Raw genomic sequence first — 15,785 nt, 5'->3', positions numbered from 1 at the left:
CTATACTTGATTACAACTTGGAATATTCATTGGTAGGGTTCTAAAAATAGCTGAATTTGATCAAATGTTATTGTTATTTTCACTTCTCTGCTATTTATAAATTACATACACGATTTTGAAACAGACACAATGGTGATGGGGAAATTGGGAGAGTTACTCTATTTCAGCAGAGTAATGAGTAAATTCTAATATTTTAAAATTATTTATGACCATACAATTCTGTGACCACCTAACTATATATGCACTATTCTAATTTTGAAAGTAGCACTCCCTGCAGCAACTATTCCACTCATATGAAAACTGATGATCTTTGGTTAATCACTGAATGTGGTTGTGTATTATTTACTGATTTATGTTCTTCTGAAGGCTCACGCAGTTCCTTTGGAGTCTACATACTTGGCTGATGGTGAGTTTGACAGTTTTCAACTTTATCTACTATCATGAATTTTTTGGTGGCACTTCACTGCTGGAGCTATGCAGAAATGTAAGACACGCTTTAACTTGTGTAAGGTTTACAGTGCTTAGTCAGTTCCATCTTTTTATTCATGATAAGCTCTATTTTAGAAAGATAAATTTTGGACTGCAATGTGTTTAGTGGCACCCCTTTTTGATTGTAGCGAATTGATTGGTGCCCTAATTGACAGATGGCAAAAATGATACTGTACTCATTAGTTATTCTTATACATTTATGCTATTTATTCATTTAATTTTGTGGTGTTTTTATTTAGAATAGCTCAAGTTTTCTGACAATTCAAAATTAACCAGTTACATTGTCAGTGAAAAAAATATTTGATTCTTTCTCAATTTTCTTTTTGCATAGTTTCCCCACTTCAATGCTCAAGATCATGAATCAAATATAAATATTAGACAAATATAACCCAATTCAACATAATGTGCTGATTTTAAAAGTGATTTAATTTATGAAGAAAAAAATATTGAAACCTACCTGGCCCTCTTTGAAGAAGTAATTGCCTTCCTTATTCAAGCACGAATTTACAGTGATAATCAAAATTTGGGGAAAGCTGAGTTCATTTTCACTGAAAACACCAAAGGCCGATTACCTCCAGACCACTGCAATTAAGAATCTGTCTGACAAAATTCAATCAGACAAAAGATCTCAAAAACTTGCTCCCAATGTAATCATGTAAAGAAATTTAGGAACAGATGAGAAATAAATTGACATGTATCAGTCTGACTTGCTGTGATTGTTTGCATGAACTCTGCTCCTGACTAGAAAATCCTGATACAGAATGTTTTGCCATCAGTTCATGACCTAAGGCTGGAGTGCGCTAAGGCTCTGCTCTGCCCCGAAGTCAACTTCTGAATGTCGTGGAAAAAAAAAAAAGTTTTTGGAATGGTCTAGTTACAGTCTAGACCTGTATCTGGTTGACATGTTGTGCTATGACCTTAAAAATGCAGTTCATGCTGGAACACCCTCCAGCCTGAGGTCCATGGTTGGATCCCAGCCCCGCCTGTGTGGAATTTGCATATTCTCCCGGAGGCTGCGTGGGTTTTCCCCGGGCACTCCAGTTTCCTCCCACATTCCAGAAACATGCAACATTAATTGGACACTCTAAATTGGCCCTAGGTGTGATTGTGAGTGCGGCTGTTTGTCTCAATGTGCCCTGCGATTGGCTGGCAACCTGTTCAGGGTGTACCCCGCCTCCTGCCTGTTGACAGCTGGGATAGACTCCAGCACTTCCCACAACCCTCATGAGGTTAAGCGGTGAAGAAAATGGATGGATGGATGAAGACACTGAAAAAAACTAGCCTGAACTACATACTGCATCACTGAGACAAACTGTACAGTGGTCGGTAGAATTATGAAACAATTCTTATTACGTGTTGACATGTTGTTTACGGCCTATATTGCAAGCAGGCTCCAGGAGATAATTGGAAATCTTGTCTGGTAATCTGATAATCTATTTTGCCATATGCTTGTATATAAAATACACTCTGGCAGTCTCTTTCTATAACCAGTATCTTCTTGTCACACCTGCAAGTCTCCTTCCATCTGGCACTCCAAGCATCCAGATTGTAAAGTCCATAAATGTTCCATCCCCTTGGCATTTGCCCTCAGACACTAAACTTTATCTGTTACGTCCAAATGGTCGTTCCAACTACATAGAAGATGTATTTTAATATGATCTCAGTGAGAGCAATCCTTCAGTGTTCCCACATGCTCATGCTCAGATCGTATTAGTATTCTTGTCTTGTATATACATTTTAATCACAAGAAACTCATGTGCTTGAGCTTGCACACTGTAATGTCTTTCATTCAAAGATCCGTATTTTTCGTAAGGTAAATAAGTTAGTTAAAAATATGCTCATTTCATGGTGCGGTGCGTTAAAATGTTTTAAAAGAAAAAGCGTCAGAATGGCACCTCTTGACCTGTGAGGTTCATTCAGTTTCTATGTGGAGTGAGTCCTCTGTACATTTTAGAAGATCATTGATGTGTCTCTGGTGAGAATATGAGCAATGCGGACATTAAAGGGCCACTGTCATGAAATGCATGATTTTTAGTATGTTATTAATGTGAGAGAGAAAATCTGAAAAGAAAAATCCAGAAATCACAGTATATGATTTTTTTAACAATTTATTTGTGTGATACAGCTGCAAATAAGTATTTGAACACCTGAGAAAACCAATGTCAATATTTGGTACAGTAGCCTTTGTTTGCAGTTACAGAGGTCAAATGTTTCCAGTAGTTGTTCACCAGGTTTGCACACACTGCAGGAGGGATTTTGGCCCACTCCTCCACACAGATCTTCTCTAGATTGGACAGTTTCAGCTCCCTCCAAAGATTTTTTATTGGGTTTAGGTATGGGGACTGGCTAGGCCACGCCAGGACCTTGATATGCTTCTTACGGAGCCACTCCTTTGTTTTCCTGGCTGTTTGCTTCGGGTCATTGTCATGTTGAAAGACCCACCCACAACCCATCTTCAATGCTCTGACCGAGGGAAAGAGGTGGTACCCCAAAATCTCACAATACATGGCCACGGTCATCCTCTCCTTAATACACTGCAATCGTCCTGTCCCATGTGCAGAAAGCCCCCCAAAGCATGATGCTAACACCCCAATGCTTCACAGTAGGGATTGTGTTCTTGGTATGGAACTCATCATTCGTCTTCCTCAAAACCCGGTTAGTGGAATTATGACCAAAAAGTTCAATTTTGGTCTCATCTGACCACAAAACTTTCTCCCATGACTCCTCTGGATCATCCAAATGGTCAATGGCAAACTTAAGACGGGCCTTGAGATGTGTTGGTTTAAGCAGGGAAACCTTCCGTGCCATGGATGTTTTCAAACCATGACGTCTTAGTACATTACCAACAGTCACCTTGGAAACGGTGGTCCCAGCTCTTTTCAGGTCATTGACCAAGTCCTGTTGTGTAGTTCTAAGCTGATTCCTCACCTTTATAAACATCATTGAGACCCCACGAGGTGATAACTTGCATGGGACTTCACTTCGATTGAGATTGACCGTCATGTTTAGCTTCTTCCATTTTCTAATGATTGCTCCAACAGTGGACCTTTTGTCACCAAGATGCTTTTTTTGGCATACCTCACACAGGTGCATCTGATTCAGGATAATACACGGAGTAGAGGTGGACTTTTAAAGGCGGACTAACAGGTTTCAGAGGGTCAGAATTTTAGCTGATAGACAGGTATTCAAATACTTATTTGCCGCTGTATCACACAAATAAATCATACATTGGGATTTCTAGATTTTTCTTTTCAGATTACCTCTCTCACCATGGACATGCACCTACATTGAAAATTTCAGACCCCTCCATGATTTCTAAGTGGGAGAACTTGCAATATAGCAGGGTGCTCACATCCTTATTTTCTTCACTGTATCTCTCTCTCTCTCTCTCTCTCTCTCGCTATATATATATATATATATATAATATATATATATATATATATATATATATATATATATATACATAAATAGAGGTAATGGATAGGCTGACAGATGAGGTTAGACTGCAATCCCCATGGACCATAATGTTCGCAGATGATATTGTAATATGCGGTGAAAGCAGGGAGCATGCAGACGAACAATTAGAAAGATGGAGACATGCACTGGAAAGGAGAAGAATGAAGATTAGCCGGAGTAAAACAGAATATATGTGCGTGATGAGAAAGGTGGAGGGTAAAGAGTGAGGCTACAGGGAGAAGCGATAGCGAGGGTGGAGGACTTCAAATATTTAGGGTCAACAATCCAGGACAATGGTGAGTGTGGTAAGGAAGTGAAGAAATGGGTCCAAGCAGGTTGGAACAGCTGGCGAAAGGTATCTGGTGTGTTATGTGACAGAAGAGTCTCTGCTAGGATGAAGGGCAAAGTTTACAAAACAGTGGTGAGGCCGGCCATGTTGTACGGATTAGAGACGGTGGCACTGAAGAAACAACAGGAAGCTGAACTGGAGGTGGCAGAAATGAAGATGTTGAGGTTCTCGCTCGGAGTGACCAGGTTGGATAGGATTAGAAATGAGCTCATTAGAGGGACAGCCAAAGCTGGATGTTTTGGAGACAAGATTAGAGAGAGCAGACTTCGATGGTTTGGACATGTTCAGAGGGAACAGAGTGAGTATATTGGTGGAAGGGTGCTGAGGATGGAGCTGCCAGGCAAAAGAGCGAGAGGAAGACCAAAGAGAAGGTTTACGGATGTGGTGAGGGAAGATATGAGGGCAGTTGGGGTTAGAGAGGAAGATGCAGAAGATAAGCTAAGATGGCAAAACATGACACGCTGTGGTGACCCCTAACGGGACAAGCCGAAAGGAAAAAAAGAAGATATATATATATATATATATATATATTTTTTTTTTTATATTTTGCAGACCACACGATTAGTTACTTTAGATTGCTCCCTTTGCACAATTGACATTGTTAACACACTTGTCTATATAGATTTTACATTTTGCACGTCTTATAAGGAACAGTTCCTATAAACAGAAATGTCTCTTGTTCTTGTGGCTGTTGTTCCTGTTCTTTATTCTGTATGTCGTACCAGGGCAGCACTGACAAGAAAAAATTCTCGGGTTTTACATTAAATTAAAGCTGTTTCTGATACTCAAGCTTGACTTTTTGTGGGTTCAGAGCTTTGCGTTTTTTTTTTCCCACCAAAAAAAAAAAAAAAAAATCTGCCAGATCAGCATATTATGGGAACACGCATTGATACAAGGCGCGTGATTGGTCCCTGGCACGACATTACCCATTGAGAGTATGTGTGGATTTATCTCATGAGCTGATTGGCTGCGCATCATTGAAGCCTCACCCAACATCTTCCGTTCCACCCTTTCCCTTGTACTTCCTTTTCGCCATTTTCTACACTGTTGACTGCTAATTATGGCGTGGATGAATTGACAGTCCACTACAAAAAGAAGGATGAGGGAAAACCGTGTCCATAACTTTCAACAGGGAAGCGAAACGTGTGGTGACTCTGTGAAATAAGAGCATTGTACACATGGAAGCGACATTGACTTTGTGGATAGCGGCTTGCAGAAAGAAAGTGGTTATTTTGGACACCAACATGATCAGAACAAAGGCGAAAGTCCTCTATGATCAAATCCTGCCCGTTGACGATGATAAAGAGGCTAAAGAGAGTGCCGATGAACCTCAAGCCAGCACTAGCACTGCAAGGAGTGATTCATGCCCTTGAGGACCAGGCTTTTCAGCAACCATAGGTTGGTTTGAAAGATTTCAGAAGCATTACGGGCTCAAAAGTATTTCTCTGTATGGCGAGGCTTCCTCCATAGAAAGTGATGCTGCTCATCCTTATGTGGAGGAAGAATTTCCGAACCTCATCAGTGAGGAAGACTACTTTCCCGAGCAGGTTTTCAACATCGACGAAAGAGGTCTTTTTTGGAAAAGGAAGCCTTCACACACATTCTTCTTCAGGGAAGAAGTGAAGGGGCCAGCCCCACGAGGACCGTGTGACTGTTGTAATGTGTGGCAATGCTGCTGGTATTAAGTTGAAACCAGACTTTATTTATAAAGTGAAAAATCCATGGGCATTAAAAAACAAAAATAAAGCTATACTACCCATATACTGGATGCATAGCTCCAAGGCCTGGATGACAGAACCTCTGACACTTGAATGGTTCTTCCATTGCTTCATTCCCCAGGTGAAGGTGTATCTATCTGAAAAAGGCCTCATTTTAAGGCCCTTCTCCTGATGGACTGTGCAGGAGACCATGCAATGGACCTTCAGTATGACGGGGTGCAGATAGTTTCTTCCTCTGAACACCACATTTCTCATTCAGGCAATGTATCAAGGTGACATTCGTGCCTTTAAGGGACACTTCACTAATTCTACGATGGAGGTCCTCATCTCGCCAGTAGACGACGACAGCAGAAAATTAAGCATTAAGGACGTTGTTACGATGTAGGTACATGTTTGCGTAATATCCAGCACACATTGGGATGTGAAAAGTGAGACCATAAATTATAGCTGGAAGAAATTATGGCCGAAAATGGTGCACAACTATTCTGTATTCTGGCTTTACTCCTGATCAAGTTCATCACTCAGCTGTGGAGAAGGCGTTGAAGCTGGCTCGCATCAGAAGGCATGAAGGATTTGTCGACATGACAGAGCAAGACGTCTCCGCCCTTATTGATTGCCACTCGGACCCACTGACTAATGATGACCTCCTTGAGATGACACAGTCTGCAAGTGAGGGAGAAGACGAAGACAAAGATGAAAAAGAGTGAAAAGTGTGTCCTTACCCTGGAGAATTTGCAACAGTTGTGCAACATGGCAAGAGCAATGCAACAATTTGCACAAGACATTGATGACATGGTACGAGCTATCGAGTTTTGCAGATGTGTTTACAGGGTTATGTCCTTGTACAGGGGAATTTTGGAGAAGAATAAAAAACAAAGAGAACAACTCCCCATCACAATGTTTTTTTCCTCGAAAATAAAAACCTCTGTTACACTGTCAGCACCTCCAGTGGAAGAGGAATGATAATGATGTACAAATTGCAAGGCACAAAGTTGTATAAATAAAGATTTAACTAGACACTTGTACTGTTGAAAATGTTTGTCTTAAATATGCAACATATAAATGCTGTACTAGTGACATATTTTAAATATTCTGGTACCCACATACACACACACACACACACACACACACACACACACACACACACACACACAAAACAAACAACTCCCCATCTCAAAGCTACATCACTACCACCTCCAGCAGAAGAGTCTCCGAGTGATGAATGGTAACTATACAGTAAAATAATATGTTTTTTAATTTAAATTTATATTATAATTTTATAATACTGTATATATTACAGTGACATGTTTTGAAATTAAATATATAACTCAATAGCTCTTTTTATCTCAAATATGCCAAATACAAATACTGTTTACATATTTTAAACATTCTGGTACCCACATAAAAATACTACATCCCCGCTACTTTGCGGGTTTTCACTTTTTGGAGGTGGTTCTGGTCCCAATAACCGCGAAAAACTTAGGAACAATTTAGAATTGTTGACACGCTTTAATCACTTCTATACTAGCAGAGGTTTGGAAAATCTTGGTGTGGTTGGTTGAATCGTAAAACTGTCACTTTTTTTTTCTATTCCTGTCTGTGTATCACTATCTCACAATTGAGAATGTCATGCGCCTGGATTCCAGCCAGGGCTGGGCGTGGCCAGCTAATCTGAAGGTGCACACCTGCGCCTCATGACCTTTGATTAAGACCCAGTACATATAGGACCCGGGGGACGACTATTACTCTGCTAGATCGTTGCCTCTCATGCCTCGTTCCCGCACTACCGTACTCCTGACGTCTACCTCCCGTGTACCGACCAACGCCTGTCTCCCGACCTACCCCGTAAGCCTGCCGTTACTGATCTTGCTGCTTGTTTGGACTGACTCCCTGGTAACCGACATTGGAACGAATAAAGGCTTATTCTGCACTGCTTACCTCTCACCTGAGTCGTGCATTTGGGTCCACCCCCGAGTCTCGTCCGTGACAGAACGATCTAGCCAAGAACATGGACCCAGCCGACTCTGAAGCCATTCGCCGTGCGCTGCAAGTGCAGGGCAAACGCCTGGGTGAGCAAGAGGCTGCTCTCCAGGGTATGACTCACCAGATCCAGGAGCTCTGCACCCAGCTGCAACCGTGGCTAGCCTCCCAAGCTAGCGCGGCCGCTCTTGTGCCTCCCCGTGCCACCATCACTCCGCTCTCTCGACCAGAGCGGTTCTCAGGCGACTCCGGTAACGTCAAGCCCTTCCTGGCGCAGTGTGATCTCCACTTTGAGCTGCAAGCTCCCGCTTTTCCCACGGACCGCTCCCGGATCGCCTTCGTCATTTCCCACATGACAGGGATGGCGGAGGCATGGGCCACCGCCGAGTGGAGCCGTAACTCGGAGACCTGCCGCTCATGGGCGAGCTTCGTCTGCGCGCTCACCCAGGTGTTCCAGTATGCGGCTCCGGAACGCCAGGCGGCGTCGTCACTCATGACAATTCGCCAGGGGCATTGCCGCGTGTCCGACTACGCCATCGAGTTCCGGATTCGGGCTGCCGAGAGCCGCTGGAATGAGGAAGCCCTCCATGACGCGTTTTACGAGGGACTGTCCCCACTGATCCGTGGTCACCTCGTGGCCATGGATCTTCCGCCTTCGCTTAACTCCCTCATCGCATTGGCCTCAAGGTGGACCAGCGCCTCACCGTGCAGAGACAGATGGAGGGCCTGAGGGAGGAGGAGAGGGAGAGTCGCAGTCCGGTTGTTTCCGCTTCCCGGCCACCCGTGTTGTCAGCTTCACCGGAAGCCATGCAAGTGGAGGGGCTTGGCAGCTCAGCGGAGGACCGCTTACGTCGGCGACGAGAGGGACGCTGTTTTTACTGCGGGCGTTTGGGACACTTGATCGCCCGTTGCCCGACTCGACCAGGGCATTCTGACATCAGGATCGCTACTCCGGTGAGTGTGCGGTACACCGCGACGGGGTCAGGGAGGTCCCTTCTTCACCTCACCTTGGGAACGGACTCCCGTTCATGCTCTGTGACGGCTTTCATTGATTCTGGGTCGGAAGCAAATCTGATAAATCCCTGCGTGGTCGAGGAGCTGGGGGCAGCAACCTTTCCCACGCAACGTTTTCGTCACGCCTATGCCGCCAACGGCAAGTTCCTTTGTCGGGTTACACATCGCACTCAGACGCTACGTATGAGCTTTCCGGACGCTCACTCGGAGTGTATTAGCTTTCATGTCTTCGACGCACGTAGTAGCGACATCATCTTGGGCAGCCCGTGGCTCAAAGAACATAATCCGCACATAGATTGGACCACGGGTCAGATCAAGACTTGGGGAGAGGACTGTCTCAGTCGCTGTGTCGCTGTCCGGAGAGACAGGGGTATTCAAGTTGCGCCGGTTCGGCTAACAGAACCTAGTACCGCCCTGGACCTGACCGCAGTGCCCTCCTGCTACCATGACCTACGGGAGGTCTTCTCTGAATCTAAAGCAAAGTCTCTGCCGCCACATCGGTCATAGGACTGCGCGATTGAACTCCTGCCAGGCACCTCTCCTCCAGAGGGAAACTGTTCTCTTTAACCGGACCAGAGCATCAAGCCATGAGGGACTACATCGAGGACTCGCTGGCAGCCGGACTCATTCGCCCCTCATCCTCACCAGCCGGTGCGGGGTTTTTTTTGTCAAGAAGAAGGACTCCACGCTGCGACCCTGCATCGACTACCGAGGCCTGAACGACATCACAGTCAAGAACAGGTACCCTTTGCCGCTTATCTCTACAGCATTCGAACTCCTCCAGGGAGCCCGGATCTTCACCAAGCTCGACCTGCGCAGCGCTTACCACCTGGTGCGGATTCGGGAAGGGGATGAGTGGAAGACGGCATTCAACACCCCCACAGGGCACTATGAGTATCTGGTGATGCCCTTCGGACTGACTAACGCTCCGGCCGTCTTTCAGAACTTCATCAACGACGTGCTTCGGGAGTTCCTGAACAGATCTGTCTTTGTTTATCTGGATGATATTCTCATCTTTTCAGCAGACCTAACCTCTCACATTCAACAAGTCAGAGAGGTGCTCCGGCGTCTGCAGCAGCACCAATTATACGTGAATATGGAGAAGTGTGAGTTCCATCGGGCATCCGTGTCCTTCCTGGGCTTCGTCCTGGCTGAGGGAGAGATACGGATGGATCCCGGGAAGGTCAACGCGGTGCTGCGGTGGCCTACCCCCACCAACATGAGGGACATACAGAGGTTTCTGGGATTTGCCAATTTCTATAGGAAATTCATAAGGAACTTCAGCTCCGTGGCCGCTCCTCTGCATTCGCTCACCCCGCCACATAACCTCTTCGACTGGTCCGGGACCTGCCAGGAGGCCTTCAGCAGGCTCAAGGCAAGTTTCACTACTGCACCCGTTCTCATTATTCCGGACCCAGATAACCAGTTTGTGGTGGAGGTGGATGCATCAAATTCAGGAATCGGAGCAGTCTTGTCGCAGAGGAGTCCCAGGGATGGAAGGATCCACCCGTGCGCGTTCCTGTCTAGAAAGTTGACCCCGGCAGAGAGGAACTACGACGTGGGAGATAGGGAACTGCTGGCGGTCAAGAGCGCGTTGGAGGAGTGGCGGCACTGGCTGGAGGGCTCGCAAGTACCGTTCGTTGTCTTCACGGACCATAAGAACCTTGAATACCTGAAGTCGGCGAAGAGGTTGAACGCCCGTCAGGCCAGGTGGGCCCTATTTTTCACCCGCTTCCACTTTAAGGTGTGTTTCCGCCCAGGCTCCAAAAACGGCAAGCCGGATGCACTCTCGCGGATCGACGAGGGAGGGCGCACGGATTCAGACGCCGCTACTATCCTGCCAGCGGGGTGCTTCGTGGCCGGTTTCACCTGGGCGATCGAGTCGCGGGTGAAGGAGGCTCTGGGAGAGACACCGTCACCCGCGGATTGTCCGTCGGGCCGCCTGTTCGTCATCCATCTCTGCCGGGAGACGTCATCAACTGGCCCATACCAACAAGACGGTCTGCCACCCGGGTATGGCGAAGACACGTTCAGTGGTCGAACAAAGGTTCTGGTGGCCTAACCTCAGCAAGGACGTAAGGGAGTTCGTCAACGCCTGCCCGGTGTGTGCTGCCAATAAGACTTCCCGCCTACGGCCTGTTGGTGAGTTGCAATCCCTGTCCATCCCCTTTCGTCCGTGGTCACACATCGCGCTGGACTTCGTCACCGGCCTGCCGCCTTCTCAAGGGAACACAGTGGTGCTGTCCATAGTGGACCGTTTTTCCAAAATGGTCCACTTCGTGCCGCTTCCGAAGATCCCGTCGGCCAAGCAGACAGCCCAGTTGGTATTAGACGAGGTCGTCCGTTACCACGGCCTACCCCAGGACATCGTTTCGGACAGGGGTCCGCAATTCAGCGCCCGTTTCTGGAAGGAGTTCTGCAACCTCATCGGCGCTTCAGCAAGTCGGACATCGGGTCATCACCCAGAGTCTAACGGCCAGATTTAGAGGATTAACCAGGAATTAGAGACCGGTCTTCGATGTCTGGCATCCGGGGACCAGAGCACGTGGAGCCAGCACATCAAGTGGGTGGAGTATGCCCACAATTCTCTGCCCTCCGCTTCAACAGGTATGGCTCCACTCCATGTCATGCATGGGTATCCTCCATCCCTGTTTCCTCCACTGGTCACATAATCCACAGTTCCGTCGGCCCTGGCCGTGGTGCGACGCTGCAAACGGACCTGGGAAGCAGCTCGGAGGACACTGCTGCGCATGAGCAGCGCCTACAAGGCCGCAGCAGACCGCAAGAGGAGGGCCGCACCAGAGCTCAGAGTGGGACAGCGAGTGTGGCTCTCCACCAAAGATCTCCCGCTGCGGACGGAATCCCGCAAACTTGCTCCCAGGTTCGTTGGCCCGTTCCCGGTTTCCAAAGTTATTAACCCGGTCGCCGTCTCGTTGAAACTGCCCAGGTCGATGAGGGTGCACCCTACGTTCCACGTCAGCAGACTTCGCCCGAATCGCACATCGTCGCTGGCTCCTCCGCTCAAATCCCCCCCGCTCCCCCGCATGGTCGACGGTGGGTTGGTGTACACTGTGCGCCGGTTGCTGTCTTCCCGTCGCAGAGGAAGGGGGGTCCAGTACCTGGTGGACTGGGAGGGATATGGCCCGGAGGAGCGTTCTTGGATCCCCTCCCGCTTCGTCGTGGACCGCTCCCTCATCAGGGACTTTCACGCGGCTCACCCTGATGCTCCTGGGCCGTCCAGAGCCGGCCGTTGAGGGGGGGGTTCTGTCATGCTCCTGGATTCCAGCCAGGGCTGGGCGTGACCAGCTAATCTGAAGGTGCACACCTGCGCCTCATGACCTTTGATTAAGACCCAGTACATATAGGACCCGGGGGACGACTATTACTCTGCTAGATCGTTGCCTCTCGTGCCTCGTTCCCGCACTACCGTACTCCTGACGTCTACCTCCTGTGTACCAACCAACGCCTGTCTCCCGACCTACCCCGTAAGCCTGCCGTTACTGATCTTGCTGCTTGTTTGGACTGACTCCCTGGTAACCGACATTGGAACGAATAAAGGCTTATTCCGCACTGCTTACCTCTCACCTGAGTCGTGCATTTGGGTCCACCCCCGAGTCTCGTCCGTGACAGAGAACAATGTTTTGGGAACTTTAATGTAGTTTAATGAGTTTTTTGGCAGATATTTTACATTTTGGAACCGGGCTGTTGAGATCCTATTTCAACATGTTACAGTATTTGTCAATAGCTAATTATGTTTGTAGATTGATCTCCCTGCTTGTAGATTTTTTTTTTTTTTTTTGTAAGTGAAAGAGGAGGAGGCTGAAGGGTACCAGAAGTACAGTTTAAGGGACCACAGTTTGACAGAAACTGACAGAACTTTATTTTGCTCTGTCCAATTTTTTTTCCCTTCAGTAGGTAGTAGTGGCACGCGGTGGGTCATCTGTAAAGTTGTGGGCTCACAGTTCTGAGGTCCATGGTTGGATCCCGGCCCCGCCTGTGTGGAATTTGCATATTCTCCCCGAGGCTGCGTGCGTTTTCCCCGGGCACTCGGGTTTCCTCCCACAATCCAAAAACATGTGACATTAATTGGACACTCTAAATTGCCCCTAGGTGTGATTTTGAGAGTGGCTGGTTGTCTCCATGTGCCCTTCAATTGGCTGGCAACCACTTCAGGATGTACCCTGCCTCCTGCCCATTGACAGCCGGGATAGGCTCCAGCACTCCCGCAACCCTCGTGAGGATAAGTGGCTAAGAAAATGGATGGATGGATGGAAAGGTTGTAGTATGATTAAATCCATCGTCCATCCATCTTTACTAAAAGCTCAAGTAAAAGTGTGTGTATTTTGTTTCATTTTTCATAGAAGCTTACCCACTCTCTCACTTTGTTCTCTTTCTCGCACGCACACAGACACACACACACACACACACACACACACACACACGCACACAGTTTAGAATTAAGGTCCACATAGTGTTTGATATCTTGGTGCAGTAGAAAATATATACATTTCTCTCGGGCCAATGCTTAAAATAATACCCTCTCATTCAGTGAAGACACATCCGCCCGGAGGCGTTTATCTTAATTTGTTGACATCTGGTGACATCAACATCCTGCAGTCATGTCAGCAACGTTTTCCTCGCTACATATTGAGACAAAATATTACATCTTCTCCGTGTCCTGTAAACTCACTAGAAACCTCCGAAAATATGAAAACAAGGGCATTTATCCACAAATGGTAAATAGGAAGTCTTCTTCGAAGAGCTTATTATGAATGCAAAAAGATTGATTTATTTCCAACATTAATAGCAACCACTCATTTTAGTTTAGCATTAAATTAGTTGTAGTGATGATGGAGACTGGTTAGCACATCTGCCTCAAATTTCTGAAGCCCTGGGTTCAAATCCATCCTTGCCTATGTGGCACCTTTCTGCCTGTGTGTATTTTCTCTGGGTACTCTGATTTACTCCCACTTCCCAAAAGCATGAATGCATGGATAATGGGAGATGCTAAATTGCTTGAGGTGTGAACCTAAGTATGAATGGCTGTTTATTTATATGTTTGCTGCGATTGGCTGACAACTGGTTGAGGGTGTACGCAGCCTCTCGCTCGAAGATAGTTGTTATTGGCACTAGCATGCCTGCGACCCTAGTGAGGATAAATGATATGGAAAATTAATTAATGAATGTTTGTTTGGTGAAGTTGAGCTCTTTCTGTACACTTTCAATAATATGCAGTAAATTTCCAAACAAGTTTGTCAGAATCAGAATCAACTTTAATGGCCAAGTATGTAACAACACACAAGGAATTTGCCTCCGGCAGTCGATGCATGGTACAAGATTCATGATGAGTACTGAGATGAAGAGCAAAAAAACTAACAAGAACAAAGAACATGAGACATTTACTCAATAGGAACTTTTCCTTTTAAAAGTCACAGATGTGCAAGATGCAGTCTTCTTCATTTCAGCCACTGTAGTAAAGACTACGTCAATGCCCCACATTATGTTAAGCTTGTACAGAAAGCTCCCACCCATTCGCGGTTCCCACTACAAACCAGTGCAATGACAGTTGTGCAAAGGGAGCAAGTTAAAAATGACGAATTGTGCAATAATCTACTGCTAATACTAATACTGACTAGACGAGGAGGATGGTGAGTCTGTGTCCCAACAACGGTGCAAAGCAGAAAATAGTAGGTACGCTGATCAAGACTTTAATGACTTAATTGCAAGAGGGGAAAAAACTGTTTGAATGCCTTCTAGTTTTGATCAGCATTGATCGGTAGTATCTACCCAATAGAAGGACCTGGAAGAGCTGGTGGCCAGGATGTGGAGGGTCCAAAAGGATCCTGCCCGCTCTGGTCCCAGTTCAAGTGGAGTGCAAGTTTTCAGAAGTGGGTAGGGTGGTCCTGACAATCCGTTCAGCAGTTTGTGGAGCTTGTCTGGGTCTTTGTTCCCCTGGCAGGGTGACCAAGAAGAAACAGGTCCTTGGTGAGGAACCAGACAGAACACAGTTCAGAAACCTCGTTGATACATACACAACAGAATAGAATTATAGAATAGACAGAATAGAATTAGACATTCTTGGCCAGACAAGGGTCACTGGAGTCCCCCTCTGGAGCCAGGTCTGGGAGTGGGGCTCAATGTCAAGGCCATGGTGGTCGGTCCTGCGACTTGAGGCCTGGCCTGATAATGTGATTCTTCCTCACCATGAGCTCAGCACTCATATGAAGGGGCCAAGTGGGTATCCATCCTTTTTCTGAGCTGCTTATCCTCACAAATGTTGGCTGAGTCTTGGAGGCTATCCAAACTATCTTTGGGGAGGAGGCGGGGTACACCCGGAACTTGTTGCCAGCAGGTTATATGTAGATAATCATCCGCACTCACATTCACATCTACGTACAGTTTAGAGTCCCCAGTTAACCTACCATGCATGTTTTGGGCATGTGGGAGGAAAGGCTGCCTGGAGAAAACCCACACAGTCACAGGGGACAACATGCAAATTCCACACAGATGGGGCCACGATTTGAACCCCGGTCCTCAGAACTGTGAGGCAGGTGCTCGAACCAGTTGTCCACCGTGCAAGCCCTATCAACTCATAGTAAATATAATTTCTCCCACCCAGAGGCACCTCCTGTTAATCTTTTTTCCTATGGGAAAGAAATGAGGCATCTGTTTTGTCCGGTATCCATTTGTTTTAGTGGATATGGGGTATGGTCTCTTACAAAATAGACCCCTACTACAGCATGACATTTTTTCATGCCTTTCTCTCTGTTACCTTTTTA

The 15,785-nt window shown here is 46.7% G+C and overlaps 2 protein-coding genes across 9 annotated transcripts in view; both read left to right on the top strand.

Annotated features, from left to right (window-relative positions):
• The window catches only part of LOC133514307 (junction plakoglobin-like), a 180,421-nt gene that overhangs the window by 164,495 nt on the left and 141 nt on the right, over positions 1 to 15,785 (top strand). For all 8 annotated transcript variants that reach the window (XM_061845886.1, XM_061845885.1, XM_061845888.1 and 5 more), the window contains one exon: positions 367 to 406. In XM_061845886.1, the coding sequence (XP_061701870.1) occupies positions 367 to 406 (40 nt within the window). The remainder of the gene's footprint in view (positions 1 to 366; positions 407 to 15,785) is intronic.
• On the top strand, positions 11,004 to 15,778 carry LOC133514308 (uncharacterized). The gene is made up of 2 exons (XM_061845891.1): positions 11,004 to 11,887; positions 11,990 to 15,778. The coding sequence occupies exons 1-2, from the start codon at positions 11,757 to 11,759 to the stop codon at positions 12,258 to 12,260; spliced, it is 402 nt and encodes a 133-aa protein (XP_061701875.1). The 5' UTR covers positions 11,004 to 11,756; the 3' UTR covers positions 12,261 to 15,778.

Source organism: Syngnathoides biaculeatus, chromosome 16 (assembly GCF_019802595.1).
Source record: "Syngnathoides biaculeatus isolate LvHL_M chromosome 16, ASM1980259v1, whole genome shotgun sequence".
In the NCBI taxonomy this organism is placed as follows: domain Eukaryota; kingdom Metazoa; phylum Chordata; class Actinopteri; order Syngnathiformes; family Syngnathidae; genus Syngnathoides; species Syngnathoides biaculeatus.
This window is presented reverse-complemented; position numbering and strand designations above follow the sequence as displayed.